Raw genomic sequence first — 26,569 nt, forward strand, 5'->3', positions numbered from 1 at the left:
AAACGCTGCTTTATCAACTGAAGTATTTTAGTTGAAATCTTTGGGCAGCTGGAGGGTCGATTCACTGGGTTACTGCATGGATACGCCGCCTAGCTGGTACCACATGGGGAGCCACAAGGAAGAAACTGGGCCCCCACGTCAAGAATGTGGATGTTGCTGTCAACAGATCTGCAGACCATCACCGGATGCCTACAAGCTACGGTGGGAAACCAACTGCCAAACCTCGCTGATGTCACCCACCTCAAGTCCTGGCCCCACCATTGCCCCAGACACCCACGAGCTGCTTCACACAGCACCAGCTAACGCTTCTAAAGTCTTCTGGATCGTGCCAGAAGCCACAACAACTATCTGGGCTACACTGCTATACCAGCGACCCCATGGACATTCCTGAACAGAACTTGCACCAAAACCAGTAGACAAACTTCTGGAACTCCTGCTCTCTTTCCCCCCAACCGGTCAAAGCAGAAGGCCGTCCCCATAGAGCCTGGATCTGCTCCCCCTTCCTGCCTGTTAAAAGGAAGGTTTTCGTCGCTGCTGTTGCAGGATGTGCTTACTGATGGAGAATTGTTGGGTGTAGATTCATTGAAGGAGTTGGGTGCTGGACCTGCTCTACTGTGTCATGAGAGAACTTTTGTTGTGACTTGGCGCATACAAATAAACCTGACTTGATGTGACTTGACAAACTTCAACCTCTTCAGGACCATAGAGGAGGTGAGGTTCCAGGGATGTAGAGCATATGTTCACCAGCTGCCCCCATCATAAACCACTGACTGGTTTGGTCAATCGTGACAATAATGCGGCCTGGCTGGTCTCAACGGAGCTGCAGGTCTAAATACATAGAGAAGGAAACAAAAACTGAGCCGGCCATCATCTGCAGATGTTCTTAGTGTACAACTTGTCTATGCTCACAGGGTGGAACTTGATTAGTTTGATGCACTCAACAATTTTAGATTTCAATTTGTGCTCCAAACACCGTCTTGTGATACATCTCATCATCATCATCATCATCATAATCATCATGCATGCATATGCATGACCTTAAGTGCAGGAAACCTCACCTTTCTGCATCAGTACTACACATCCTTTTGGCTTGATTTTATCTTTTAATCTTCATCAGAGGAGAATAACCCCAACACAGACTCATGCAAACACTTCTCAAGACCTCAGCTATTTCACTGAAAGCCCTAATTGGCCTTTAATTAGTTCATTTATTGCTCCTCTTAGTTTTTTTTTTAAGTGCAGAATCCTTTCATCAGCGTTTGCACTGATTTTTTCAGTGCTGCTAGTCTCACTTTCCAGCCATTTGCACTTCAGTCTCAGTGATCGAGCTTGAAGACGGGTCCCACTCCGCGGTTCGCCGGAACAAACATTACATGGAGCCCACATTTCCCTTACCTCGGGCGCCATGCGGTGACCCTGTGGGTTTAGCATTAGCACCGTAGCTCGGGCGTCCACCCATGGATGGCTGCAGAGATCCAGACACGTCCTAACAGCTCTCCATGTCATTGACGTCACCTCTTAACGTGCCAGTTTCCTGAGTTCTGGTGGTTCGGGGATTTACTCGATCAGCAGGTGCTTCTTTTTCTTGCATGAAACTATGTATTTCTTTCAAAGCGGCGGGTAGCGTCAAAGAGAGAAATGTTAAAAAAAAAAATCGACTGATGCGTTCCTGCATAGCAGACGTTTTTCCGGGTTGACACCTGACGTCAGCCGGGATTACCTGCATTGACACCTATGTCACAGTCACACTGGGCGTGGCCACGAGGAGGGAAGAGAATTTCTGAACAGGTGAACTCGAAGCTGATTTATTCCTTTTTAGATCCACCGCGGGTGAGTAGAATGTAAATGATTATTTCTCAAACTGTCAGTCGTCATGAGCTATAATCTATGCTTGTAATCATCTTGTGTAATTGCTGCTTTTCATGCAATAAAACAAACTCGTGTGTGTATGTGTGTGTGTGTGTGTGTGTGTGTGTGTGTGTGTGTGTGTGTGTGTGTGTGTGTAGACAAAGTCTAAATAGCTCTGGCCACACAACTAAAGAGATACACCAAGGAGGTAGAGTCCGGGGGAAACTAAACAAGATGTTCTCCACCGACCCGGCCAAAGTGTTCTCTCAGTGGCACGGGAATAACAACCAACCAGGCCCACCAAAAGCTGAGATGGAAAAGTACTGGAAGTGCATATGGGAAAGAGAAGCATCACACAACACCGATGCAAAATGGCTAGTGGGCCTGAGAACTGACGACAGAAACCTCCCTGAACGAGAACCAGTAACCATCTCAATGGCAGACAGCCAAGACAGAGTGTCGAAGATGAAGAGCTGGACAGCACCGGGCCCACACATAAGATCCACACGTACTGGCTGAAGAAGCTAGCTGCTCTCCCTGAGCGCCCGCTAGCACAGACCAAACCTGCTGCTAAGGAATGAGACGCACCAAGAGTGGCTAAACCAGGGCAGGACAGTCCTGATCATGAAGGACCCCCAGAAGGGCCCCTTCCCAGGGTGAGAGGGACATTACACACACACACACACACACACACACACACACACACACACACACACACACACACACATATGTTGTGTATATATATAATATATATATAATTCATAAAAAAGAGAAACCAATCTAAGCCCCATGAGTACAGAATAAACATTTAAGTGGTAGGTTATTAAAAAGCCTCAGGCCACATGAGATGGTGCATATATCTGAGCTGCTGCAACGTGTGAATTTCACCATTGGGGGATCAACTACGTTTGATCTTATCTTGTGAGAAAATGGACCAAATTTCATAGTGATGTTAAAAGTAACACTTTTGTATCCAAGCAGAACAATAAAAAAGCTCTTGATTGAATTGGCCTTTATTTCATTGTATCCATTATAACGTCCCGTCTATTAGATCTTTAAATAAAACACCATTAGTTGTTAAGAGCCTCAGTTTTTCCCACTGACCAAGTACGCTGTGTCACTCAAATGTGGCTTTGAACATTTGTCGTCGGTCATATATCGCCATCTTGTGGTCAGGAAAGAAAACAGCAGCTGTTTCACCCAAGTCACCAGCAGTACGGCTGGACTGGAAATTTGCTGAGGACGATAAAACTAAAACAAACACGAAAGTCCAAGTCGTCCAAAGAGCTCACAGGTTCTGTTTTCTCTACATTATCCTGAGAAAGAGCGATAAAATGACAAACACGAGGGTGAAAACAAATACTAGTTAGATGAAAAACAAATTACTTTTTAAAACAGAAAAACAACAATCATATCCAGCACACTGCATATTGGATGGATTTCAAAAGAAACTTTCATAGGCTGTTTTTTCATGAAACATTTAAATGTTACATGTGGAGTGTGTGTGTGTGTGTATGTGTGTGTGTGTGTGAGAGAGAGAGAGAAAAACTCATGGTTTATTTCTTCAGCTTTCCTTTTCCCTTTTTGGCTTTCTTGCCTTTGGCTTTGCTCTTCAAGGCTTTGCGAGTAGTGTAGCCTCTCCACCAGGCTTGGGCCAAAACTGCTGCCTTGGTCTTCAGCTCCAACTCCCTCATCTCCTCATTTCTCCTCTCTTCTGCCAGCCGACGCTTCTCCCAGATCTGGTTGCACTCCTTCTCTAGGGCAGCGTAAGGTTCCTCCAACTTCCTCAGCTCTCCTACCTCCCTTTCAATATCCATGTTAGTTAACTCCAGATCAGCCTACAGCAGGTGATAGTGGCAAGGATGGAGCCAGAGACAGGGGGAGATGCAATTAGATGAAGCAGAATCACAAATCTGACAGAAAGTAACCAAACATTTGTATTCTTGATCAACTCATAGATGTTGAGCATCTTGAGAAACCCTGAAAAGGGTTGTTGTTCACTCAAGAGATTCTTTCATCAAGAGCTCAGTTATTTCTATACTTACTTGACTGTAAAGTCAGTACACATGTAGTTAAATCATTGTACTTAAATATATGTAACTGTAAAATGACTTGCTGTTGATAAACCAAAATCATGTAATACATATAAATGAATATAGGAATGAATCTGTACCTGAGTTGCTTCTATTTCATCATCGAAACTTTGGATCAAGTGTTTAATTTCTGTCTCCACTTTTTCATTTTTCTGCCAAAAGAAGAAAAACAATGATATAAGTTTAAAGACCAACAAAACACACGTCAGCACTGATACAATACGGCACATTTAAATGTGAACTAAATCTTCTAAATGTACCTCTTGGAGTGCTCTCTCAATCTGTCGGTTTTCAAGGATCAGATTGTTGAGCTGAATGTTTTGCAGGTCCACCTGCTGCTGTATGCCCGCTTGCTTCATTTGTGACATGTTGATGAACGACTGGCACTGTTTTTCGGCGAGAAACAACCAATCGGATTCTTTCGCGTCGTCCCCTTGCAGCGAACTCTCCAAAAATTGTATCTCCTCGTTTTTTTCCGAAATCTAAGCTCAAAACAGAATTATTGGACAGACATGAGAAACATTGAGAGCAGATGTTTATTGACTTGCAAAATAAATATTTTCAAGGGCAGCTCGGTGACTCACTTCTGCATCTCTTTGCTTGATGGTTGCAGCTGCTTCTTCTAGTTTGACTGTGAGCACCTTGTCATGGGCCGGGGTTGAAGTGGGCTTTTTGAAGAAGACCAGCTGTAGCTCCTCATCTGGGCTGGTCTGCAACTTTTCTATCATATGCCAGTGAAACTTCTTAAGCCCTTTGATAAGTGTGCACTCACTCTCCCCTACTATTACACCCAACTTTCTCCTCAAACCTAAAATGGCATCTGGATTGGTTCGGAGAAGCCTGAGCAGATCCCTGACAGAGTCCTTGAAGTCCCTCTCGAGCAGAGCCCTCCTTCTTGCTTCTCCCACTTGTGCCTCATTGGACTCCTGCTCGAGACCTTCTAGTGTTTCGAGTTTTTCACCTAATCTTTGATGCACTCGGAGTGCTCCAATCAACTCCTTGCTGACATCAGCAGAGACACTGTCAAGGTGGCGGGCAGCGGGTAGAGACGCTGCAATCTCAATCTGGCTGATGCAGTTGTCCAGTATGCTTGAGATGAGCTGTACCTCAAAGGAGAGCAGCTTCTTCTGAAAGACCTCACAGGTCTTCTCTGCATCTTCCAATTGGCTCTTTTGCAGGAGTGAGAAACCCTGAGGAGAAGCCTGGTCTGTCAGCACTGGTGTGAACTCTATTGACATGCTGTAGATTGGTGAGAAAAAGAATTAACCGCAAAGATATTGTTAATGTATTTAAGTTTTCTTTAAGTGTTTTGGATCACAATATTATTTAGTTTCAAAGTACTGTACTTTTATATTATAATAATTCAGTCGCACATTAAGGTTGCCTTCTGGTGACCACGGACTCTGGTTAAGGGTCATCATGTGACCCCCCCGTGGTTTTCCAGACCCTTAATTTTAGCAACATTGGTCCAAGCAATGACAGCAAAGGCGATTGTGGTTAACACTGTAATTTTATCTTTTATATTTTCAATTTCTATAATTAAAATAGTTACAACTTGGTTACATATCAACGCAATTTAAAGCTAACTCTTTGCTAGTTAGTTCAAGTACCAATAATGTCGGTTTAATGTATTCAACACAGCTGGTAAATGGAAGAATTACATAACTGTAGATGTATATTATTTGTAAACTGGAAATTAACTTGAATTCAATGTCGACGCATTCTTGAAACTTACTTGAAGCTCTCAACTCGGCCGCAAATGTTGTGTTTATGTACTGTTGCTAGGAAACCACTAATGAGGGTGTCGAGCTTAAAAAAAACTTGTTTAAATTACGGGTAACCTGTAATGTGTTTAAAATATAAACATATGTTTCATTGTATAGACTATGAGAAAAAGTAATAATGTTCAGAGGCAACGATTAATTTGACTTTTGTGTGTTTTAAATCAACTAAGCCTGCCGTCAACTACTTCAGTGTCGTAAAACCGTGAAGTCCACACTGCACTTTTACGCAACACATATAGCGTGTGTCTGTATTGTTTGTGTGCTGGGCAGTTCGTCTTGGTATGATTTCTTTTTTGCGTAATTATCGGTGAATTGCTATCAGAACACGCTTAAAACCTACAATCCAGCAACTAGGGAAGGCAGGTCTGCGCTGATGATGCCGTGATGGAAACAGACGACCAGCTCGTTAGCCTGAGTGACAGTGAACCAGCAGACCCGGTGACAGATGCCCTTCGTGCTGGAACAAGACCCAAAGAGCAAGGTCTTGGGCTACAAACACACTGAGATCTGCTACTTGCGTGTATATCTCACTGGATACTCTTACAACGCGTAGTTTTTTTTATTTTCTTAAGATAACAAAGTACGTTCTTCTGGTTGCTAGCTAACCCAAGACGTTAGCTGTGAGCTCAAATGATGTGCAACTTTGCGGTTTGCTATACAAACAATGTACTTATGTAGCTAGTTTGCTTTTAGAACCACTGGCTGAACGGTATTTATTTGAGGTTTTGAGCAGCTTGTGTCTTAAGAATGGAGGCTGACGACGATGTGCCCCTCATCCTAACCTGGGACGAAGCCAACAGCGGTCTGCTAAACGAGGAGACAGAGAGAGGAGACGAGAGTAAGTAGAGCGACATGCATTATTTATAAGCGACTGTATACAAGTGTTGCGGCTCCCTAACACTTGCTGTGTGGTTTTGCTAATAGAATGCCATGGGATTATAAAGAAATGTCGACAAATACACTTAGTTCCCTTTTTATTTGGTACTAGCTAACACTGCTATACCAACCCTCCGATGATTGCAACCCTCATGACTGTCATTATGTTAAGTTTATTAAAGTTACAGTGAGCGTGATTTTGTTTCAGCTTTGTGGTGCTGCTCCTGTCACTGCAGGGACGGGCTGTTGTTGTTTTTAGCCTACTCCCTTTGACGTTAACGGGGTGGATACAATATTACAGTCAGCATGGAAGCAATTTAGCCTCCTAAATGACATAAAGTTGAATCACTTGATCTCTGAAAGAGTTTATGAGAGAGTGAGAGAAAGTGGCTGGACAGAACGTGACCCATCACAGGCGGTGTGGGTGTGAGTCGTACTCATTCAGCATTGTCCATGATTCAGGGTGGTTGTTTACATTCGTGCTGGATATGAACATTTTTCAGTTTTTGCTCATATTTTATATTTTAATTTTGTTAAAATGTATTTTTGCAGATTGGACCAGTTGAGAGCAAACTTTCTTTTCCAATGACAGGCTGATTACAGGATATAACATACAATTATAGGAAAACAACAATTTCTGCCACAGAAGATAATGTTTGAAATATATGAAAATTATTTGCACAAAGGGCACAGTCATTCATACTGCTTAGAATCAAACTGAAGGGAATTAAAATGATGAAATTTTAGAATATTTGGTAGGCTGTTCCATTTATTCATCATAATATTTGAAAGCAATTTTCCCTCCTTTAGCACCAACAAACAAAATATTTAAAACCAACAGATCCTGTGTCTGAGTGTGGTTTCTATAGTGGTGACATCAGATTTGTCAGATAACCAGGTAGGTAATTGATTGAAACTTTATAACTGAAAAGACTGATAATAATATTATTTATATGCTCATGTACTTACTGTCTGTCCACCTGAGCAGCCTGAGGCAGATGTTTGTCTGTTGTTGACTGCAGACATGCTGCACGTCCAGGCTACACTGCTTTAATGGAGAAAAGGGATAGTCCACCAGGTTGTTAGGTCACGTGTGTGTGTGTGTGTGTGTGTGTGTGTGTGTGTGTGTGTGTGTGTGTGTGTGCGCACGTTATATATGGGCATGCATGCATCCACTCTGTGTAGTAATCCTGCAGCCTTTTGTATTGCACTCATATAAGCTACAAAATAACCCATCGGAGAAACTGCAGCCTCAGCAGACCGTGCACCCCTCAGCCCCTCCCGGGTTGCTCATGGGCAGCATGTGTGTGTTGAGTGTGTGAATGTCTGCTCCCTGTGTGTAAGTGTGTTTGTGTTTGAGATTGGTGGATCTTTTATTCTGGCTTTGGAGGTGAACAGGAAGAGGAGTGGGTTTATTTTTTCAGGATATCTGGGAGTGTTTGACAAACAGGAAGTGTCATTCTGTTCTTGTGGATTGCTGTTGGGAGACCTTTCTGGAGGGGGGGGGGGGGGGGGGGTTGAACTTATGTACTCCGAAAGAAGCTGCACTCACTGAAGCTTCCCCTCAGTAGCAGATCACATGCCGCGAGAGTTCAGTCTCATTGCTGCTGGTCAGGACTCTTGAACTGGTTTTAATTTTTCCTGGATGAAACCGTCATGGCTGCTGAGTCTGTTTGTGTCTCTGTGGGCCTGACCCCACCGTGTTATTGACTGGGAGCTCCAAACATGTTATTGTTCTCAACCTAATGATGGGTTGGAATGGCACACGGCAGACACGCAGTGCACTCCTGTCAGGATAACAGCCAGGCTGCCGCTGGACTGGAATTTGATCTTCACACTTCAGCTTGATCTGCTGCTGCCATGGCGGACAGGACAAGTCGGTGACTGCATTTCTCAGACTCCACTGGATTATGACAATGATTTAATCCAAGGAATTATTTCTGACACTGACACATGTGATGTGGGAGGAGAACCCAGATGGACTCATGAAGGACCTAAATATGCAGCTGCAGAGGGACACTTGGAGGAACTGTTTGTTCAAGAAAGAAACTGCAATTTATAATCACGACAACTTGAATCTGTAGTTGAACATTATCAGAGTTAAATTGAGTTAGTTGTGCTTTGTGTTTGAAAGATTCAAGTAAAAAAAAAAACAGACAACACAGTCTACTCATGGTACTAACTAATTATCTAAATCTGCATCACATTAAACGATTGGCGGAGGAATATGTCAGCGTTACGAGATATCTAGACTCCCGGATCATTTGATGTTATTAACAGACTTCAGCAGGATTTTTTTCCTCCTGTGTTTGCATCCCGTCTGTGAGAAAGGAGGTGTGGTCGAAAATGGTGAATGTCATTTTCTTACTGGCTGCACAGAGTTCAAAGTTCAAATTTTACTGCTGAGGCAGTGACCAGGGAAAGTGATATCAGCATACAAGTGTTACTGTCACAGGTTATGATCAGTGGGTCTTGATCTCTCATAAGAGGTACTCTTTCCAAAGGTTTTCAGGAAGTAGTGGACATCACAAGCAGTCTTGACTGTTTCGAACTGGTTCCATCTCGGACCTCACTTGGATATTTTTGTGTCTTCGACTATGCACATCCGGATTCTACGAGACTGACAACACTTGAGTGTTTCTGGAGTTTGCATCAGGCCTGAGTGGAATGTTTGGCCATCTGTATCTCCAGATGTGTGTGGATGCTGGAACAGGACCGGCATACTGTGAATGACACACACATGTGTGCTGTGGGACCTTAACAGATTCTCGCCGTGGAGGCACATAAACCCAAACTGATCAATGGAGAGCTACAGGCAAACAGCTGCTGCTGGTTGCTATGAAGATCAGAGACATAATGAAAGTCCAGTAGTGATCTCCTCTTATGCCTTACAGTTAGAAGTGGACTGCAGTGGTAGGAGCACCTCTCTATGTACAGTGTGTGTGTGTGTGTGTGTGTGTGTGTGTGTGTGTGTGTGTGTGAGTGACCTAATTCTGGGTGCGACACTACATTTAAGTCTCAGCTTGTTGCTTTTTTCACATAAATATTGGCTGTAACCATCAACTTACACATCATTGATGTCTTCCAGATGGAGGAGGAGGAAATTATGACATAGTGAACAACACTGTGGTTTCAACACCTGGGCCGCAACACCACCGAGGCCAGAATGTGTCCTTACGCCAGAGCTGGGAGATGAACTACCAAGAGGCAGCCATCTACCTGCAGGTATCCACAAGCAGAGTGTTGCTGATTTGTAAATAATAGAGTTTTACAAGGCAGTTAGAGGAAGAATCAAGAGTTCACATGGTCATAAAAGTGTTACTATCGATTCAACTCTTATTATGGTTTGATGATGGCTGAACCTTGTTCTCCCTCAGTGAGTTATATTTGGATCACGATTAACTAATGGAGGTAATGATTGGGATGAGAAGTCAAGGCCTGAGAAAGAAAGAAAGAAAGAAAAAAAAATCAGGACACACATTCTTTGGCTGATAATCTGAAGTCATCTGCTTGTTGTTTTTGAGCTCTAAAAACACACAATGGCTTTGTCTGTTGGGCCCGTGATCTTCCCAAGTCTGTCAACAAACCTGTCATTGTCTTGATGCAAAATCACACTTAGCTAGAAAGAACTGAGTGCGAAAAGATTTCCTCGTGAAAGTCAGGTGCAAGTTCAAGTAAACAGTGGCTGACTCGGGATCAGACACTCTTCAACACAATGTGTGATATCATTCCTGGTTTGTTTTCCTCTGTCATGGTGACCTTACGTGTCTGCACTTGTTTTCCTGCAAATTTCCTGATGTTTCTGATCAAGGCATATTACTGAAGCTCTGTCGGTGCCACCTTTAGGCTTCTGGCCCCGGGAAGACCCACTCTTAGCTTGTTGTTTCAGGCTTTGCTGCTAATCCCTTTGCCATCTAGCAGGTGTAACATTCCACTGTGAATGAACTCATTAAGTCCTGGGAAGCAGAGGGTGGAAGTCCTTATCCGTCATCTGTAGTGAGGACACCAGGAGTGTATGCATGTCCCAAGCTAAACAGACTACAGGACCAGGTGTTTCTACAAAATAACTGAACTCAGTGTGATAACACACACACACACACACACACACACACACACACAAAGGTCCCAAGGAAAGATGATCAACAGTGTGGTTAACACATCTGTAGTCTTAAGCCAACACTGAAACTGGCGGGCCAAAAGCAAACACATAATCTGTTTGTGTGTGTGTGTGTGTGTGTGTGTGTGTGTGTGTGTGTGTGTGTGTGTGTGTGTGTGTGTGTGTGTGTGTGTGTGTGTGTGATCGAGCGAGCGCCACTGCCGTTCCTTTTTTGTCATGCTGTGCCACTCTCCTGCCTGATCAAACCAAGGAAAAAAAAAAATCAGATGGTAGGGATTTTATATATTTAAAGAAACGTTTTACCTCACAAATCAGAAAACTGCATTAAAGGTCAGGGTTATTTTTCCATTTAAAAGTTCATTTCATGACAAGGCCTGATGCACCCTCATGTGCTGACTGATGTAACACACTTCTGCTCCCAGTCCTCTTGGGGCAGTGATGCTTACTCATTTCACCCCTTAGAGGCACATTCAATGATGACACTCTTGATTTAATATGTCATCACATGGAACTAACTATAGTGTATGATTACAATCCTTCCCCAGCTTTATACTGTATCAAAAATGCATGTGATGGCTTTCAAGAAGGATTCAACTTAGCAGATAGATCCACTTCCCATCACACCGATGCGTCATCATCTACCATTTGGATGATCCACTGTTAATCAATTAACTTTTTAGGCTTTAAAATGCCATGAAAATTAAAATAAATAAATAAATCAATCATCACAATTTCCCAAAGCACGCAGTGACGTGAATGAACTGCTTCCATCTGATCGGCCAAAACTCAGACTCTTCATTTTCGATCATAAATGACAAAAACATGAGCGAGTCCTAATATTTCCAGAGTTTTTTTTTTTTTAAAGACATTATAAGCTTCATACATGTGGACTGAGTTTTGAATAGAGGATCGTGGATCCACATAATGTGATTTATCTGCTTTGATGTGTGTGTAATGATACAGAGAAGGAAGGGAGTAGGCACACACATTCAGATCAGAGCTGGGCAAAACATGAAACGGGAGAACCACACACTGCTGGCCTCCAATATCTCAGCCTCACGTCAGACCAGCATTAATTTGATGAAGACCGGGAGTGCGTAAAATGTTAGTCAAGAGTTGATGTAACAAATAAATCAGATATCAAAGCCCCTCAGTGTGCGAGCTGTTTGATTTCCTTTTGTTTGATGATGGAAATAACCCACAGCGTTGCACTGCTGCCTCTGATACAAAGAGGTATTCATTTTAAAATATTTTTACACAGTTCTGTGGAGTCAATGTCATTTTATATGCCTGGAGGAGCGCTTTGTTCACATGTAGAGGAAAATAAATAGACCAGCAACACAAGCTGTCGCGCTGACCCTACGCTCAGTGTCCCAGCTCCAATTGATTACAACAGAAGCTGGGACAGCCGTGTTGCGCCCTGAGGCATTTCAGCTGTAATGGTTCCTTTACACATTTAAAAGGTTCCTGTTCCGTAGGTCGCCTCAGGTTTGGATCGTTGCAGTTTTCACACCATGTAGAGGACAGTCGTTGAAGCGGTTGCTTCCAAATGTTTTTGCCCGCCTTTAGAGCTGAATAAAAGTAAAAGTTTACGAACAACAGTTATTGCAACGCAGCAGCTAAATGGATATTTTATTTGATAAATTAATATCCATTCATGTTTAAATGGACATATGTTACACTTGTCTGGTACACTGCAATTTCTCAAATTGTTGTGCTGCGTATTTGAGCCCTGCTGCTTAGCAAAACGACATAATGCTGCTAATTCAGTGTCCGTCAGATCCCAGACCCACTTATGTGGTGGTGGGAGATCCTGGCATTATTGAAGAAATTCTCCTAAAATGATGCTACGATGAATGATCTGACTGTGTCTTTTGAATATCGTTCACAGGAAGGAGAAAACAATGACAAGTTCTTCACCCACCCTCGGAACCCGAAGGCCCTTGCAGCATACCTGTTTGCCCACAATCACCTGTTCTACATGATGGAGCTGCTGACAGGCCTCCTGCTGATGATGCTATCGCTGTGTGAAGCTCCCGCAGTGCCATCGCTGCGCCTAGATGTCTATGTGAGTGAGGACAAACACAAGTGTGTGTGCGTGTGTGCGGAACAAAAGCAGCTCTGTTTGATACCTTCGCAGGTTCACGCCACCCTGGAGCTGCTGGCTTTGGTGATGGTAGCATTCGAGCTCTGCATGAAACTCCGCTGGTTAGGCTTCCACACCTTTATACGACACAAGAGGACCATGGTGAAGGTAACTGATAGGTGATGGATACTTTTGATTGCATCATAATGTCACACAATTACTGAGAGAGGGTGCTTGTTGTCTCCTTGTCGTCTAATGAGGGAAGGTTGTCCCCCTTTTCTCTGCAGCACCCCGAATGTTCCACGACACTCTGTATCTTCACGTTCTGTTGCCGTCATTCACATCATCTCTTCTCTGTGTGCAGACATGTGTGTTGTTGCTACAGTTTGTGGAGGCCATCGTGGTTCTGATCAGACAGACATCTCACGTGCGAGTGACCAGAGCTCTCAGGCCAATATTCCTGGTGGACTGTAGATACTGCGGTGCTGTGCGCAGGTACATATTTACCTAAATAGACGTAAGGTATTGGCAGAATAACAAAATAACAGTACGTGTCTCCAGTGTTGGAAAGCTTCAGGTTCACATAAAACGCCTGCACGCATGGTTATACAATTTTTTTACCAAACTGTAACTATGTTGTAAGGTTTAACAGTTTTCTCGCTATCAACATTTTTCTCAATCAGAAACTTGCGCCAGATCTTCCAGTCCCTCCCACCTTTCATTGATATCCTCCTCCTGCTGCTCTTCTTCATGGTTATTTTTGCCATCTTAGGTAAGAGTCCTTATTTTTCTGTTCACTCTACTTCATGCTGTTGCTTCATTTCCACTGTTGCTCCTTCCTCTTCTGGCTTTAGTGTTTGACTGTTTTGTTGTCCTCTCCTAGGTTTCTGCCTCTTCTCTCCAAACACATCTGACCCGGTACGTTGAGTCTTTAGTCAGAGTTAAGTTTGGAGACGTGCGTGGCTGTTCTGTCTGTATGTTGTGGTCAGATTTCCTGACTTGTATCCTCTCACCGCAGTACTTCAGCACTCTGGAGAACAGCCTCGTCAGTCTGTTTGTGCTGCTGACCACAGCAAAGTAAGCACAGCAGCTCACGTTGCCAGTTATCTTTCTACACATGGCAAACAAGCTGTACTTCTTTCTTCAAGAGCTCATCATAAATGTTTCAAATCCACTAAATGTCCACTTTTTTTTTTAGCTGATTCTACTTTTTTTTCTTTTTGCGTTTTCCTGGTTCTCTTTCTTGTAGTTTCCCTGATGTGATGATGCCGGCGTACTCAAAGAACCGCTGGTCCTGTGTTTTCTTTATTGTGTATCTCTCAATAGAGCTCTACTTCATCATGAACCTGGTACAGTTTTACTCTCACAGATTTTTTAAGCGTCTTGGTAGCATAAACAATTTGACACCAAGGTTCTCTTCCAGCTCCTGGCGGTGGTGTTCGATACTTTTAACGATGTAGAGAAGATGAAGTTTAAGTCTCTTTTACTTCACAAACGCTCTGCCATCGACCATGCCTTTCAGCTATTAGTGAGCCGGCAGGTAAGTCCTCACTAGTCCATGAATTCACATCAAGCTTCTGTATCCACATCGAAGCGCTTACCGTTCTTATATTCGTCTGTGGTTCTCATCAGAGGCCGCTGGGCGTGTCGCTCAAACAGTTTGACGGCCTGATGCGATTTTATAGACCACGGATGTCTGCAAGAGAGCGCTTCCTCACATATAAAGCTCTTAACACATCTGGCGCTCCCATGCTCAGGTAACTGCCAGACACACACTTTCAGTCAATTTGCTGTTAACTGCATTGTTACAATGCTGCATAAGTGACTGAGACTCTGTTCTGCTGTAGTCTACAGGACTTCTACAAGTTCTACGAGGTGACTGGTCTCAAATGGAAGGTAATTAGCCCTGAGATTTACCTTACACTTTATAAAAGCACCAGAAACTTTCAGTCCTTCTGGCTTTTGTGGGTTTACATCTTTGTGTGTGTTGCTCAGGCACGACGTAGTGGAGAACACTGGTTTGACGACCTTCCCCACACAACCTTCCTCATTTTTAAAGGCATGTTCTCTTTGGTTTGTCTCACTGAGAAAAAAAATCTGTTCCTTAATTTGTTTTTTCTCAGTTCTTCATTATCATTCATCTCTACTTTTACAGGCATCAACCTGCTGGTCAAGTCAAAGGCCTTCCAGTACGCCATGTGTAAGCATCAATGTTTACATTCACCCGGTTGCTGGTGTTCAACATGGGTGCTACTGTCCCACGTGTTGGGATCAAACGACTGACAGCGACTGAAATGATTGGAATGTTGAGCGAGAACTCTAGGGCCAGCGGTGGCAGCCGCATGGCGAGCTACTGCTACAGGGCAGCTGTCTGTGTGAATGTGTTTGTTACTAGCATCTAGTACGAGTCAAATATGGGGAAGTCCATTAGTCAAAGACAATCCCTGACACGTTAGTCAAGCTCGATGTCACAGTGATGCTGTCTGGTAATAAATGATGGTGGTTATTCAATGAGCCCTTCTCTCTCCTTCTGTCTGTAGGAATTCAGATGCGTTCACTCTGATCCAATGATCTGAGCTTGTTGATGGCAAAAAACAGGCTTTTTTTAGTTCTTCTATTATCCTTCAACTTTTTTTGTGCCTCCAGATGTGGTGGTGGCTGTCAATGGAGTGTGGATCCTTGTGGAGACGTACACACTGAACAGTAAGATGTTTCCTGTTGACACATCTGACTTAAAAAAAAAAGACAACAGATGATCGTTTCTTGTCCTCTGTACCCCTGCAGGTGGATTTTCCTGGTCTAGATTTGTTCCCTGGAGTTACATCGTCTTCCTTACTAGTGAGCACGCTCCACGCTGTCTCCCACCCACACACAGACCAGTGACCAATGACAAGAAAAAAACCTCAATGAGCGCAAAACATAACCCATGCAGATGCTTCGACTGTATATCGATCAGATGCAATGACTTCTGCAGTCACCAGATCTCAACCCAGTTGAACACCTTTGCTTAAACGTCTCCTCACCTCACCAACACATCAAATCAATACATTTCTTTTGTTGGAAGGGTGTTCATCCCTTCAGTAGATGTCGCATTATGTTTATTTTCCTTCAGTTTGTCACCCGTCTGGCTTCAGACGTCCCAGTATTCCCTCTGGTCATATGGGCTGATGTGAAATAATCAAGGTAGTTGCATGGACCTGCTCTAATCTAAATTCTTCTTCTGTCCTCTCACTTCCAGTTTATGGTGTAGAAGTGTTATTGAAAATATCGGGTTTTGGGCCGATGGCTTATTTCAGCAACGGGTGGAATCTGTGAGTAAAAAGTTCCGGGTTGTTTGACATATTACATGAGGGATGGATGACGAGATTTCAGACTTGTAAACTTTGTGAATGCTTCAGCAACTTAAATAGAATCAGTTCTTCTTCTGGTGCTAAGCGCTTCTGTCCTCACCTGTCCAGGTTTGACTTTTCAGTGACGGTGTTTGCCTTCCTGGGCCTGATTGCTCTTGCCTTCGACATGGAACCATTCTACTTTATTGTGGTGCTCAGACCACTTCAACTACTCCGGTGCGCTTTCATTTCCACTCCTTTTAAACATTCACAAGTGGCAGTATTTATTGTTTAGCACGTCTTTTTAACACGTTGGCAGGTTGTTTAAGATTAAGCAGAGGTATCGCAATGTGCTGGACACCATGTTCGAGCTCTTCCCCAGGATGGCAAGTCTGGGATTGACCCTCATTATCTTCTACTACTCCTTTGCCATTGTGGGCATGGAATTCTTTGCAGATGTGGTGTACCCCAACTGCTGCAAGTGAGTTCAGTCGTAAACGCCACTCTTACACCATTTATCTCAGTATTCTACTCACCTGCTCATGGTGACGCACTGACACTAACTGGTCTTCTTGCATTAGAGCGTTAATTCAGATCACTTCTACTCAATGGGGCTCATTTGTGTCCTCAGCACCAGCACCGTAGCAGACTCGTACAGACAGATCAACATCACCAACGGCAACAAGACAGTATTGGAGGAAGGCTACTATTATCTCAATAACTTCAACAACATTCTCAGCAGTTTCGGTAAATTACTTCCTGCTTTTTCAGTGGATAATATTGGTAATACTCTGTTTTGTTGTTGCTGACAAGTCACATTATAAGACAAGAACCAACAATGGGAAAAGTCAATTTCTGAACATTTCTTTCCCTACCTCAAGTCCTGTAGCTCTTACTGAAAATGTGAGTCTGTACAAATGAGTCACGAAGATATTTGAATGTCATGTAATCCAGTGACACCAAATCAAGGCTAAGTATTACTAGACTGCAAAAATAAGACACCACTTGCTGACAAAAACATGCCAAAAACTCAATAGATGTCAAATGAATGTAGAACAAAAACATGTTTGCAATCAAACCAGATGCGCCACATGTGGCCAATCTTGTCATGTCTTTCAGTAACACGAGCAAGTCAGCATAAAGGTATTGAAAACAAAGATTTTCTGTCATTCAAATAGTAATTAATTGATGGTCCCTCACTGAGAGGCCTGTGGTTTGGACTGAGAAGCTTATTTAGAAGCCTTCTAACTGCCAGCATCGGGCCTGGGGGGGAATCAGCAATATAAAACGAACTTCTCTGTAGACTGCTGTGGTTGGCAGCTGGACTGCTTATGTGGAGATGACTCAAATAAACTATAATAATGTCATTATTGTGTTGAAAAAAAGATGTTTTCCAGTTCAATGCTGGACTCAGTGTGTTTTGAAATGGAATGGAATTGTTCTGTCAGTGGAGCTGAATTTTGTCGTCGTTATCTGTTGCTCTCAAGCTGCATAAAAGAAACGTTTGACTCCTTTGGTTGTCTTTTTTTTTTACCTCCAGTGACTCTGTTTGAACTGACTGTTGTCAACAACTGGTACATCACCATGGTAAGATGGAGTCCAGTACTGTGTCTTTCCCTCTCTGGTGTCGCCGTGTGTGTTTAATCAGTGGGTGTCGCTGTGTCATAGGAAGGAGTGACGTCCATGACCAGCCACTGGAGCAGGCTCTACTTCATGACCTTTTACATCGTTACCATGGTGAGGCCTGCATGCAGGAGTTTCAGTGAAGGATGCACCCCTGTCCGTATTTGTGACTGCATGTGTGTGATGTTTTCATCTGCACCCTCTCCAGGTGGTGATGACCATCATTGTGGCTTTCATTCTCGATGCTTTTGTGTTCCGCATGAACTACAGCCGCAAGAACCGGGAACCACTGGAGAACCCAGAGGGTGGGATTTTGTGTGTGTGTGTGTGTGTCTGTCTGAGAGACATTGAGAGTGATATTTAAAGCTGAGTCATTTGAATTTGTGTTTTGGATAAACTAGATGAGAATGGAATCGTGTTTGAAGTAGAGGTGAGTCGCGATGAAGCTCTGGCCACTCTGGAGCTCTACAAGCAGCTCTGCCCAGGACAGTCCTCGCTCAGCTCCCTGCAGGGAATCCTACAGGCCATGGACCGGAGCGGGGTACGAGCACTGAAACGCCACTATTAAATCATCATCCACTTGTAAAGCCTCACTAACATCTCCCTCCTTCTTTGACATGTGCAGCACTCATCCCTAGTGTATCTCGGCCGGAGGTCTAGAACCAAGAGTGATCTCAGCATGAAAATGTATGAGGAGGAGATACAGGTCAGGACAAGCAGGGATGTGGAACACAGTGTAGAAGTTACGATGTGAGAACCTCATATTTTGTCACGGTGTCTCTGCAGGAGTGGTATGCAGAATATTCAAGGGAAAACCTGCCTCAGCCAGACCAAAGCCTGGAACAGGACCTGGACAGTCCTGTCTCGGACCCGCAGCTTGTCTCACAGACTGGACCTCACAGCATCAACTAATGCTGATTTCCCTCTTTGCCACTGGGGGAAACTATTCTGGAGCCCTTTGGACTGATGTGAAAGTGAGCAGCAGTACAGGTCGGGGGGGGGGGTGTTGCTCTCTCTTCGCCTTCTCAAAGACAGCTGCTTCCACACCAAACAATACCAGGGAGCCTGTACTACTACAGTATGTTGTGTTCGTATTCAGCTGTAGGCGTTCTGTGACCTCCTGTAAATCGTGTACTTAAACCTGATGCCTTAGTTTAGTGGCTCATCTGATCAGTATTAACAGACATTACTTCTACTAAGTTGTCCAAAGACCAAAAGTATAAACACACTCCTTTAAGCTCAATGAACCAGCTACAGTGTATCTCCTAACTCGTGTCTCAACAGACTCAAAATATTCTACTTTTGTATAACTTCTTCTGTACTGTAATTGAGTTAGTAAAGGGATTTTAATAAACTGTTCCAATTGTCACATGGATTGGTGGGCTTTGCTGGTCTGTCAGCACTGGAAACTTGTTTACTGGATCGCTGAACACTGAACAGGGTCTCTGCTAAATGGCATGTAAAAGGTTTTGTTTGGTTTCATAGGACTTGTGAAGACGCATACCAAACAAACATGTTTTATTTCCTCAAAGCAGCTTTGTACAAGGTAATAAACCTTTTTTATTTTACAGTTTTAGATTTTAAATTACAAATGATTAACGGCTTTTGCTTTCCTCTGGACTCAATTTGCCATCACAGTTCCAGTCGGCACAAAAAAAGGGTGAAAGAGGCACTTGAATTTCTGCTCTGCACACTGTGCGATTCACACGTGCACGAGGGCCTGTTCATATAAAAGGTGCACAAATGGAGAGGTCCTCCTGGATTCGGTCGAACTGGGCTCGGGTCTACACCGTGTGAATTTTTCCAAACTCCGTGAGCAGCGCAATGATAAGGAAGATGACATAGAAGACCAGGAGAAACAACCCGTAGGTCCGATCCAAGTGAAAGCGGCAAAGTGGAACGATAATGAAAGACAGAACCAAAGACAAACCCAGAGATCCTGCGAGAATCCACGTCAGCAATCCCTCTGGTTCAAACTGAGGAGGAAGATGCAAAAAGTGTCATTTAACTGCAAGTTGTACTTTATCTGTTCAAGACCTGAGGCTGTGAGTGTGTGTGAGAGAGAGAGAGTCGCACCTGCACTTCAGAGTGTGTTGTAATCATCTGCACCAAACATCCCAAACCCACTCCAAACAGCATGTCTGTTGGAAATATGGTTAAGGTGCACTCAAACCACTGTTGTTGTGTCTGTAACCTCTACATGTCAGTACACATTGATATACATGAAGATGAGAGGATACTGAAGATGATGCCTCCGAAGCAGGCAGATATGGCCATCCGTGGGTAGCCCTGCCGCGCAATGGTGATGTCAGAAAAACAGTCTGAGAAAGGGACATGAAGGCAATTTACAATTTGAAGTAAAAGCGTGTCTGTCTCCTGTAAAGAAGATTCATTTCAGGCTTGTCACCTCCTATGCTGTTGCCCCAGGCCAGCAGGGTCAAGCCCAGCACGGTGTTGCTGAGACTCAGCACCACACCGAGCATGTGCAGAAGACTGACCACCTCGGAGGCTGCCGTGCTGATCAGCACTGCGCTCACCATGAAGCCCAGAAGAGCAAACAGCTGCAGAGAAGAGAACAATTTTAAGTACATAATTATATACATGAATAACATCTTTTTATGAGCTTCTTTTAAGGTGTGTGTGTGTGTGTGTGTGTGTGTGTAACCAACTGTCCTCGCACCACAAAACTTGATTAACAAACCTCGGGTTGCTACAGGTGATTTGTAGTTTTCCTGAACAGGAAGGTTGGAGGTTCCACAGATACTTACTGAGTGGTACTTGGGAGGGCAGTCATTGGTGGTGCTGCAGAAGACAATGGTAGACAGAAAAAACCCCAGCAGAAGGGTCAGCAGCCAGACAGGAAACTGCCCCTGAATCATGTAATCTCCATCTGGGCAGAAGAAGCCAAAAATCACCTTCAAGAATTGTCCCTTCACTTCATGCTGCCTCTATCATGAAAGGTCATGCACTTACATTTCCCAGACTGGAAAGTGAGCACACACACCATTGGAGCGGTGACCAGATGAAGGCAGTTCAGAGGGCGTCTCCAGTTCCTGTCCTCCTTATCAGGATCAACTATGGGGATACAGAGCAGCAGCAGGACCTCCAGAGGCGTCTGATGAGTGCACGGCACAAAAACTATTTACACTACAAAAGCAAAACTGATTCAACTGTCACAATCATGGCAGTGTTTTGTACACATCCATCTTCAGGCACACACGCACGCACGCATGCACGCACGCACACACACACACACACACCTTCAACACTTTGAAGGTTCTCCAGCTCCATGACTTCCTTCTCCACTTCCTGTTGTCCACTGGGTTGAGAGAGCTCAGCAGGATTTGGCTCGTCGACTCAGCATAATGCAGGAGCGGCCTGTACTCCGACTCTGAAACACCAAAGTTACACTCCTGATTATAGGAAAATATCCTGATGTCAATTAAGAAGAGTTAATAATTTTTTTAGCTGTAACGTTCTAAATAACCCTATAAAACCAGGATCTTTTTGTGCACATTCAAGAGCTTTGCACTCAAACGCGTAACATGAAACATTCTCATGGTAGGATGTCACAGCCTTAACATTAACTGTGGTTTTCAGATGTGTGTTCCTTCCCCACCATATTCCTCTTGGATTGTTCCAGCCATCAAGCAGGGAACGTCATCATCCTCAGACAGGTCAGATGAGTGAATCTCCGCTGCAGACGAGAAAAAACAAGCACAAGGCATCAAAGCTCCAAGCAGGAAACACCGAGAATCGTTGTTTAGTCCATGTATGTGTGTTCATGTGTATCTAACCTGCAATATGCGCTACGTTCTGGACGCTAGTGTTCAATGAATGCTTCTGTCTTCTGTAGACGTACGCGCTGATGATGACAGTCAGCACGTACACCACATAGAGGCCGAGGTACCCTAATAAAAAAGGAAACACAAAAAGTGAGAGGATTGAAAAGGGAAGTAAAGATCGAGTACATACAGACATTGCTGTTCATTCTGAGAGGTCATGAGGTTCCTGTGTCAACTGTAAGAACAGAATATTTAGTCTGTAAGAGTAGATGTACGTGGTGAAGTTGAGCAGCACACGTGTAAACGCACACGGCTGGTGACACGTTCACACGTTAGGAGTTTCCTACTTTCACTCGTACAACAAGTGGCCTTTGTCCCCAGCGTTCAACCACACATTAGCAACTCTGGGGAATTTTTATTGACATAAAACTGGTGAATCCGTTTTTTTTCAGCAGAATATGGCAGCCAGCATAAATGCATCCATCGCATGTGTGCAAATAATAAGTGTTCAGTTCAGCAACAAATTTAACAAAAGTATCACTGGCACAGGATACCATATTACATAATTATCATTTATATTATTGAGTTTGCTTTGTTTGTTTGTTTTTTGCTTTATAAATGCTTCAATGAAATGGAAGTAAAAAAGTAAAATCAATTAAAAAAAAGTCTCCCTTTTCTTCATTTTTTCTAGGACCTTTGAATGAGCAAATATACGTAGTATGATGACCATCAATATTCGCACCGCAGTTCATCTTGAATACTCTACAACTCCACTTGATCACGGCCAAACTTGCCATCGAATCCATGAGAAATCACAGTAACTTCTTAACTAAGAAATGAACAAACGACTCTGAGGCAAATATGACAGAGCTCCCAAGGTAGAAGTCAAACTATCAAAGAGAGGACTTCCTCGTGTGTCCTCCAGCACTGATCAGCTCAGTCAGGCACTTCTCAGGTTAGGAGGAGGCCGGCTGGGATATTTGATCATTTATAAAGTTGTTTGGCTGTGTGTGTGTGTCTGTGTGTGTACCTAGCGTTTCTCCCAGTGTCGTCGTCCCCCTGTACAGGATGACGTAAGTCCAAAACACCGCCGCCATGTAGAAGATGACGTCACGCAGAAAAGGTCGAGAGGCCACAGCGAAAGGTTTGACGAGTGTCACGCTGCCGGCAACTACGGTGGTAACAAATATACCGGCTCCTGGTGAGAACAAAACGTCAGTGAGAGAAACGAGTTTGAGAAGTTAGAGGCTTTGGTGAATTTATGTCGCAGGTGTGTGTGGGAACAACTACCAAATAAGGCTCCGACCGCCAGGCCAGCAGTGTGCGGGCTGGAGAACGCCGCCACAGCGCTGAAGATGTCAGGAGCTCCGTTACCAAGAGCCAGAAAAGTCACCCCCTCAGGAGAAACACCAGTCAAGCAAAATACTTCAAAAAATTAAAAATTAAAAAAGGAAAGCCAAACATTTATCTACTTTCTCTGCTCTGAGCACAGAACTAGCAGGAGACGAAGGATACAGCCACATTGTGAGTCAGGTGCAGGCTGGTGGAGATGGCCGACAGGTTGGGACAGAAACTGAGGAGGAAAAATACCGAAAGCGCCTTGTGAGAAATTCAAAGAGTTCAAATTGTGTATCAATAAGCCTGGGAGTGCAGGAGTGCTCACTGTGTGCGATAAACAAGCAGAACAAACTACTTTCAGGGGGGATTATTAATCCGTCATCTGAAGTGAAACTGATGAAAGGTCATGTGACCAGTGAGAGGACAGCAGCAAGAATGTGGTGCTTCGCTGGCATGAGCCGAAACAAATCAATGACATGAAGGATTTCAGTGAGTAGTTGAACACTGCAAGGAAACTGAGGAAGACTTACAATTTCGACGCCGTGAGTCCCAGGATGACAAACAGAAACAGCAGCCAGATAATCTGAGGAGAATCAGAAGGAAGCGAAGGTCAGATTGGTTCCACGGTCGGTTCTCGTGCTCAGGAACACAAGTGCTGATTGAGTGTATATGGCAGTCCAACTGATCCGAGCTGACCTTGATGTACTCCGAGGGGGTCGACTACACCGCTGCTGTTGTTCCTCGTCGTTAGCAGATTCTTTATTCAGTTTACCCTCCAGATTTACGTCGGAAACGGTTCCAAAACGTCCCCGGCGCCGTTTCCGGCCTAACATTTTGATTGCTTGTGTTGCAAGGAGGGAACTTTAAGAACATGACTTGTTCACTTTAGAATTCCTCCATTGAGCAAGGAGTGCAATAACAGAACTAGAAGTTTGATCAGCCAGGTTCCTCCAGAGAACATGCAGCTTCCTCTAAATACGAGATGGGGTTTCATGGAAATGAATCGTATATTTTGTCGCTACCGTACTGTAGAGCCGAGGTAAGCCTGGCTGTTTGAATGAGGATGTGTGTGTGTTGGCACAGCTCTCAAGATGATGTTGAAGTAGCATATGGTTTATACTGATCACTACAAAAGAATACCGGAGGTACTTCGATACTTTTAAACCTACACACACACACACACACACACACCAACTTACACAGAGAGTGATGGTGAGAGGTGTGAGGTTGGGAGGCAGCAGGCAGAAGGCCACCTGAAGGTAGTTGACGAAGCTGTCCACCATCTTACAGTCTGGTGTGTTCTTCACAAACGCACAGCGGTCGGTGGCGCTGAGGTTCATCACATGGTCACACTGAACACACACACACACACACACACACACGCACGCACACACGCACACACACACACACACAAAAAGAAAAACTATCAGTCTGCTTCTTTTCTGTACAGAAAATGATAAATGACTTGTATAAAACTGAACAAAGATTAAATTAAAACCTCATTAAAAAAAAAAACAAGGAAACATTCTGTGGATTTGCTGCGAGTTTATGTGGAAAGTCTGGTTTATATCAGCTTAACACCAGGAGTTTATTTGATATTGTGCTGATAAAAGAAGGACTTGACCTTTGAGTCTCGTTGCTGAGTTCTGATGAAATGGGATGAAGACACATTAGATGAGAGATCAACCGATATCACTTTTCAGGGCCAATACGGATTATCGGTTCATGAAATGTTAACATTTTAGTGCCAAAATTTACACAAAGCAAAATCACATGGCTGCTTTTAAATTAGCATGCGATTAGTGAAAAACATTTTTAAAAAATGTGCATAAAGTGTATTCTTTGAACACGCGAAGAGAACAAACATGTACATAAAATAACCTAAATTTTGGATGAACGTGATAGCGCTTAGAGTTCCCAGCATGCTGTCACAGAACTGAATTTAAACAAAAATTAGAATAGCTAAATCAAAATTCTCTCTCTCTCTCTCTCTCTCAGTCTCACACACACACACAGGTGTTTTCTCTTTCAGCTGCTCAGGTGTACAGTTTCTGTGTGAGCCATGGTGGTCAGGGTTAGGACAGCTGAAGCCTCTGGTGCAGGAAACTTTCGAAGACTAGATTTTAAAATGTGTGACGTACTGAACCCTCGTGTTAGTTACAACACACAAATAACAATTCAGGGGGGAAAGAATGCCAAGAGTCAGTTACACACATTTCTCCACTTGGATTTATGAAGTGTTTTTAATCAAGCACGTGACAAGACACCATGTTAATTGACACTGATCATGTGACAAAAACCAGGAGGCAGCCACCTTGAAATCCACCTGCGCGGTTACCACGCCACCAAATACACCTTGTCTTCATCAAATCCCGCAGGTGACATGTTAATGCCTCAGGTTTCTCACCAACCTCATCGTTGACTGGAGACATCATAGTTGACGTCCTGTTCGAGGACCCCTCGGCCACTCCAACATCGAGCCGTGTCTCGTTAGCACGGGAGTCCGAGTGGACCTGCCGGTGACACGATAGCACCAGCAGGACCGACAGGAAAGCAGAAGCGGTCATGATTCCGTGTTCTATCCGGGAGCCGCGTCCATCCTGTGGCGGCCACGTTTAGTTGCTGTAGCTACAAGTTGACTTCCACATGTTGTTTGTCTTTTTTTTCCTCCCTCCTGAACTGTACATTCTCATATGTCCCTGTTCATTCCGTACGCCTCCACTTAAGCCCCGCCCATCGCTTCGCCAACAAACGTCGGCTGCATTCAAGGCCCCTCGTAGAAAAGGGTTGTCACACTAATACGCGACAAACTACAAAATGCGATCGTGAAAAGACAAGCCATACAGCGGTAATGATAGTGAGGCTTTCAAATCAACAGCATCAACATCACATCTTCGGTAATTATTGCTTCTTCAAATCATAAATAGAGAAACTTCTTTTTTTTTAGATAATTCACGTGTGTCAAACGACCACACAAGAACAGAAACAAACATCTGTGATTCCTTGACATCGTATTAATGTACGCTGGGTAATATGGACAAAGAATTCTAGATAAACTGCAAATTTTTTAAGTAATTTTTTAAAATTTCCGTTTTATATTCATTATTTTAATGACTCAAGCTAATATACAGCGTCAACCTCTCGCTTGACGTATTGTAATAAACAGAATGTGGATTTCTATTCTGTAGAGAATTGTACTTAATGTTTTGAATGAAGTTCCGAGACATGCTTTACAACATGTTGGTACGTTGGATATACAAGAACGAACAGGAGGATGTGTTATAAAATTCACATTTTTATGAATGTGTAAATCTTGCCTTTAGTATTTTTTGGTTAGCACCTAAAGGCCTCGTAAATGTGACCCCAGTACCACCGTGGTTGTGCAATCTGGCTCCAAAAACCTATGTTTACTTTATGATCTTGACTTTCTCCTTGTCCCTCTGTTGACTGAAAGAGCGACCAGGCTTCCAGCCTGATATCATGAACCCACTTCAACCTCAGTAAGAAGGGAGGCCTCTCCAACTGTACTAATATGTTTTCAATGGCAGCATGTGTACAGTTATCAGAGTATGCAAATGTTACTTTTTTCCATTTTCAGGGCTGAATTTGATAAAAAGTGAATTCCCATTTGTCAAAAAAGTGTTATCAGTCATCTAAAAAAAAATATGGGATACACAAAGCAACAGAGTA

At 43.6% G+C, this 26,569-nt stretch overlaps 3 protein-coding genes across 5 annotated transcripts; 1 reads left to right on the top strand and 2 right to left on the bottom strand.

Annotated features, from left to right (window-relative positions):
• Positions 1–2,864: 2,864 nt before the first annotated feature.
• drc10 (dynein regulatory complex subunit 10) lies at positions 2,865–5,890 on the bottom strand. The gene is made up of 5 exons (XM_086206062.1): positions 5,677–5,890; positions 4,526–5,180; positions 4,202–4,423; positions 4,022–4,093; positions 2,865–3,686 (listed from the first exon to the last, which is right to left on the bottom strand). Exons 2-5 carry the CDS (start codon positions 5,177–5,179, stop codon positions 3,405–3,407), a joined length of 1,230 nt encoding a protein of 409 aa, XP_086062188.1. The 5' UTR covers position 5,180; positions 5,677–5,890; the 3' UTR covers positions 2,865–3,404.
• Positions 5,831–19,265, top strand: tpcn1 (two pore segment channel 1). 3 transcript variants are annotated; one of them, XM_086206054.1, is made up of 27 exons: positions 5,831–6,206; positions 6,472–6,563; positions 9,690–9,826; positions 12,610–12,786; positions 12,859–12,972; positions 13,169–13,299; positions 13,488–13,576; positions 13,688–13,722; positions 13,823–13,881; positions 14,054–14,153; positions 14,228–14,344; positions 14,437–14,561; positions 14,652–14,700; positions 14,800–14,863; positions 14,960–15,004; positions 15,451–15,507; positions 15,589–15,642; positions 16,043–16,115; positions 16,263–16,370; positions 16,453–16,614; positions 16,765–16,880; positions 17,674–17,720; positions 17,802–17,870; positions 17,965–18,061; positions 18,158–18,297; positions 18,382–18,462; positions 18,543–19,263. In XM_086206054.1, the coding sequence occupies exons 2-27, from the start codon at positions 6,473–6,475 to the stop codon at positions 18,666–18,668; spliced, it is 2,463 nt and encodes an 820-aa protein (XP_086062180.1). In that variant the 5' UTR covers positions 5,831–6,206; position 6,472; the 3' UTR covers positions 18,669–19,263. The 3 variants fall into 3 exon arrangements, with proteins under 3 accessions (XP_086062180.1, XP_086062179.1, XP_086062178.1); XM_086206053.1 differs by having other exon boundaries at positions 5,832–6,206; positions 6,419–6,563; positions 18,543–19,262; XM_086206052.1 differs by lacking the exons at positions 5,831–6,206; positions 6,472–6,563 and adding an exon at positions 8,363–9,514 and having other exon boundaries at positions 18,543–19,265.
• Positions 19,257–25,446, bottom strand: slc8b1 (solute carrier family 8 member B1). Its single transcript, XM_086206061.1, has 15 exons — positions 25,291–25,446; positions 24,079–24,231; positions 23,410–23,462; positions 23,057–23,114; positions 22,832–22,937; positions 22,572–22,739; positions 21,554–21,667; positions 21,376–21,453; positions 21,017–21,147; positions 20,730–20,871; positions 20,525–20,646; positions 20,164–20,317; positions 19,997–20,077; positions 19,833–19,897; positions 19,257–19,732 (listed from the first exon to the last, which is right to left on the bottom strand). The coding sequence occupies exons 1-15, from the start codon at positions 25,444–25,446 to the stop codon at positions 19,541–19,543; spliced, it is 1,773 nt and encodes a 590-aa protein (XP_086062187.1). The 3' UTR covers positions 19,257–19,540.
• Positions 25,447–26,569: the final 1,123 nt, after the last annotated feature.

The sequence above is a fragment of the Aulostomus chinensis genome, chromosome 6 (assembly GCF_037954235.1).
Source record: "Aulostomus chinensis isolate RoL2024-O1b breed Wild chromosome 6, RoL_Achi_v1.0, whole genome shotgun sequence".
NCBI lineage: Eukaryota > Metazoa > Chordata > Actinopteri > Syngnathiformes > Aulostomidae > Aulostomus > Aulostomus chinensis.